Here is a 3,069-nt window from a genome sequence, read left to right on the forward strand (position 1 = left end):
GTGTGTGTGTGTGCGTGTTTCAGCAATTTAAGATAACCATGAGAAATTGACACAGATTATGGAGTTTAGTATTTATAGTAACTGAATGTTTTAGTTAAGTATTATTTATGTATAGGAAGGGAGACAAAACAGTTCCATTAGTGTGTAACAATTGTACAAATATGTGTGTGTGTGTGTGTGTGTGTGTGTGTGTGTGTGTGTATCACTTTCGGTCTCTGTCCAGGGAAGCCATGCAAGTCTGGTGTGAAATGTCTAAGTTGTGTGTGGATTGTTGACTGTGTGATTTATATGGAAAGCTTAAAAAAAAGTAATAATAATAATAATGATAATGATAATAATAATAATAATAATAATAAATAAATAAATAAATAAATAAATAAATAAATAAATAAATAAATAAATAAAAAATGAGGGATGGTATTTTCTGTATGGCAGTGTGGATTGCTATGAGTTCCAGTGAGTGAGTGAAATGGAATTAACATACAGAAAGAACAGTGTCAGAAACATGGGTAATTGGAGATGCTTACACACTTGTCAAATGTATGTGAGGAGTTCTGTAGGAGGTGTGCTGTGTGAATTTGGAAGTGAAATAGGCAGCAAATGTTTTTATTACAAGGCTACTTATATTACCATTTTTGGTTAAAGAGAGGCAGGTCACACACACACAGAGTTAATGGTTCATTTTGTTGTTACCCCAGGTGTCATGTTCTTTTTTATTTGTTTATACAGCAGCCTGACTGAATGCCCAATGCAAGAAACTCAAGAGTGCCTAAGAAGTAAATCACCAACTTTGAATAAAAGATGAAGGCTGGAGAATATATCAGCCGAAACATTGCGTTAGCAACAAATAAGATGAGGACAAATATCCGTCAAATGTAAATAACGTAAATAATGGAGTTAAATGTTTGTATTATCAGTATTAATAGTTTGTGACTTAGATCTGCATCATTCAAAGTTTCACAGACCTAAAACATGTCTAATCCTTCAGGTGCTGTAGTTTTAAGAGGCAAGGTAGACATGTGTTCTAAAGAAGGCTGATTATCATTGGATTATGTAAATAGTTCATTCTTATTAAGTCAGTACGGGGTCATGTAATTTGAGATAAAAAAAAAACCTGCTACGTGTTGTAGCAGCTACTGAATAAGTGAGAACTTTGATGCAGTAGATAAGAGTCATCTCTCATGCTTTCATTAGAAATTTCAACATTAAGTCCAGCAAAATTTCATTAACAGTTATGAGACTATTCAACTAATAGCCGATAACAGCAATAGCAATTTTCACTGATGACAACAATATAAAAGTTCAGTTTTCTTGTTAAGGGACACAATGGCTTCTTGTAGTATGTGCAGTTTCTCAAAGAGATGAAATCGGTGGTTGTGCACTCTGGGGGAAACTATGACAAGGTTTTGTCAAATATACATCAAGTTTTGCAAGGCAGGACATTTCTTGATCCTGAAGTCACTAGATAAAATAGGACAGATTGGTTGGTTTCCTTCGTCTCTGAACCTAAAGGAGTATATATGCTGAGTGCATTTTCCCTTGAAATTGTTGGTTTCAAATCCTGTGCAGTTTCTTTTAGGATATTATCAAGTGGTATAAGGTTCACAAACCAATGCTTTAGAAAGGTAAAATCTCCTCAATGGACATGTAGATAGATTTCAGCATTTGGGGGTGGGTGTCTGAGATGAAGGGTACAAAGATATGTGCTTCTTTTCCTGTTATAACATGCAAAGTCAGATGTGATGTTATCTAGACAAGAGTAATTAACCTTAATATTATATACATTAAAAAGCTTGAGGTATTTAAATCTACTTAGGAAATGGCATTTAATGGAGTTGAAAAGAAGATTGCATGTAAACTTTTTTTACCAATCAAATATCAGAATGATTTCAGAAAATGATATCGAAATATTTATCATACTTCTTTATCAGCTGCTATTTTCATAGCAAAGTACTGTGATAGCAACATTTTACTTACATCACAAGATTGAGACATTTTCTTCTCAAATTCATCTCGTACTGTTGCATATTTGTCAACAAGATTTTGGTATTCATCATCTGACAGAAATTAAGAACAGAGGCGAAATTAATAGGTATAAAGGAAACTGTAAACACAATAATTAAAAGATAAAAATTCACAAAATGTCATAAATAGTAGCTTTAAGATTACTTATCAATAACAAAGTAATGAGAATTAACTTGTCACATATAATAGCAACCAACATCCTTATTTGTCTCAGGAATCATAGGTTTAATACTTAGTACAAGATTAACACTTCATATGACAAAAATAAAGATATTTTTATATTGTAATAAGTTTTATTTTCATAAATATAAACTAATAAATTAAGAATATTTTTTTCTTTAAATTAACCAAAAATACACTCACATTTAAAGAAATATTAATTAAATTCTATACATAACAGCATCATCAATTTGCATTTACTTTTCTATGCTTGCATAAGTTGGATAGGTTTCCTGAGACAGAACTTTATGCTGATACCGATCCTGTTGCTAACCATTTTTAGTTGCCTCATATGACAAATAGGTACATAGTTTAACAATTACAAGCCAAGATACATATAGTGTGTCTGTGCATGCCTCTACATTCATTATAAGTATCCTGGTTTGTAATTGATAAACTATATACTTGTGTGTCATATGAGGCAACTAATATATATAAATATGCATGCATGCATATAAACATATATCTCATTGTAATATATATATACTAGCAGAAATACCCGGCTTTGCCCGGGTTAAAGAGAATAATGAAATCTAAAAATGCCGTCTAGACTACGCAACCCTCAACTGTTAGTAGCTACGATACCATATTTCTACATTAATAACTCTCCAATCCATGCCAGCATGGAACATAGACATTAAGTGGAATGCCAGTCTCTCATCTAGGAGGGCCTTGAAATCAATGTTACCAACTGGGGACTATGTGTGTCGCAGTGATAATAAAAAGACCCAAAGGAGGTCTGCAACGAAATAATTTTACTCAACACTTTGCAAGTGAATCAGTGGAGGCAAAGATGCGTCTTATTTACTTGACAATTTATGCACC

At 32.6% G+C, this 3,069-nt stretch overlaps 1 protein-coding gene across 7 annotated transcripts in view; it reads right to left on the minus strand.

Annotated features, from left to right (window-relative positions):
• LOC106867173 (F-BAR domain only protein 2) overlaps window positions 1-3,069 on the minus strand; it is a 189,726-nt gene that overhangs the window by 44,624 nt on the left and 142,033 nt on the right. For all 7 annotated transcript variants that reach the window (XM_014911966.2, XM_052969958.1, XM_052969957.1 and 4 more), the window contains one exon: window positions 1,978-2,057. In XM_014911966.2, coding sequence (XP_014767452.1) covers window positions 1,978-2,057 — 80 coding nt within the window. The remainder of the gene's footprint in view (window positions 1-1,977; window positions 2,058-3,069) is intronic.

The sequence above is a fragment of the Octopus bimaculoides genome, chromosome 8 (genome assembly GCF_001194135.2).
Source record: "Octopus bimaculoides isolate UCB-OBI-ISO-001 chromosome 8, ASM119413v2, whole genome shotgun sequence".
Classification (NCBI taxonomy): domain Eukaryota; kingdom Metazoa; phylum Mollusca; class Cephalopoda; order Octopoda; family Octopodidae; genus Octopus; species Octopus bimaculoides.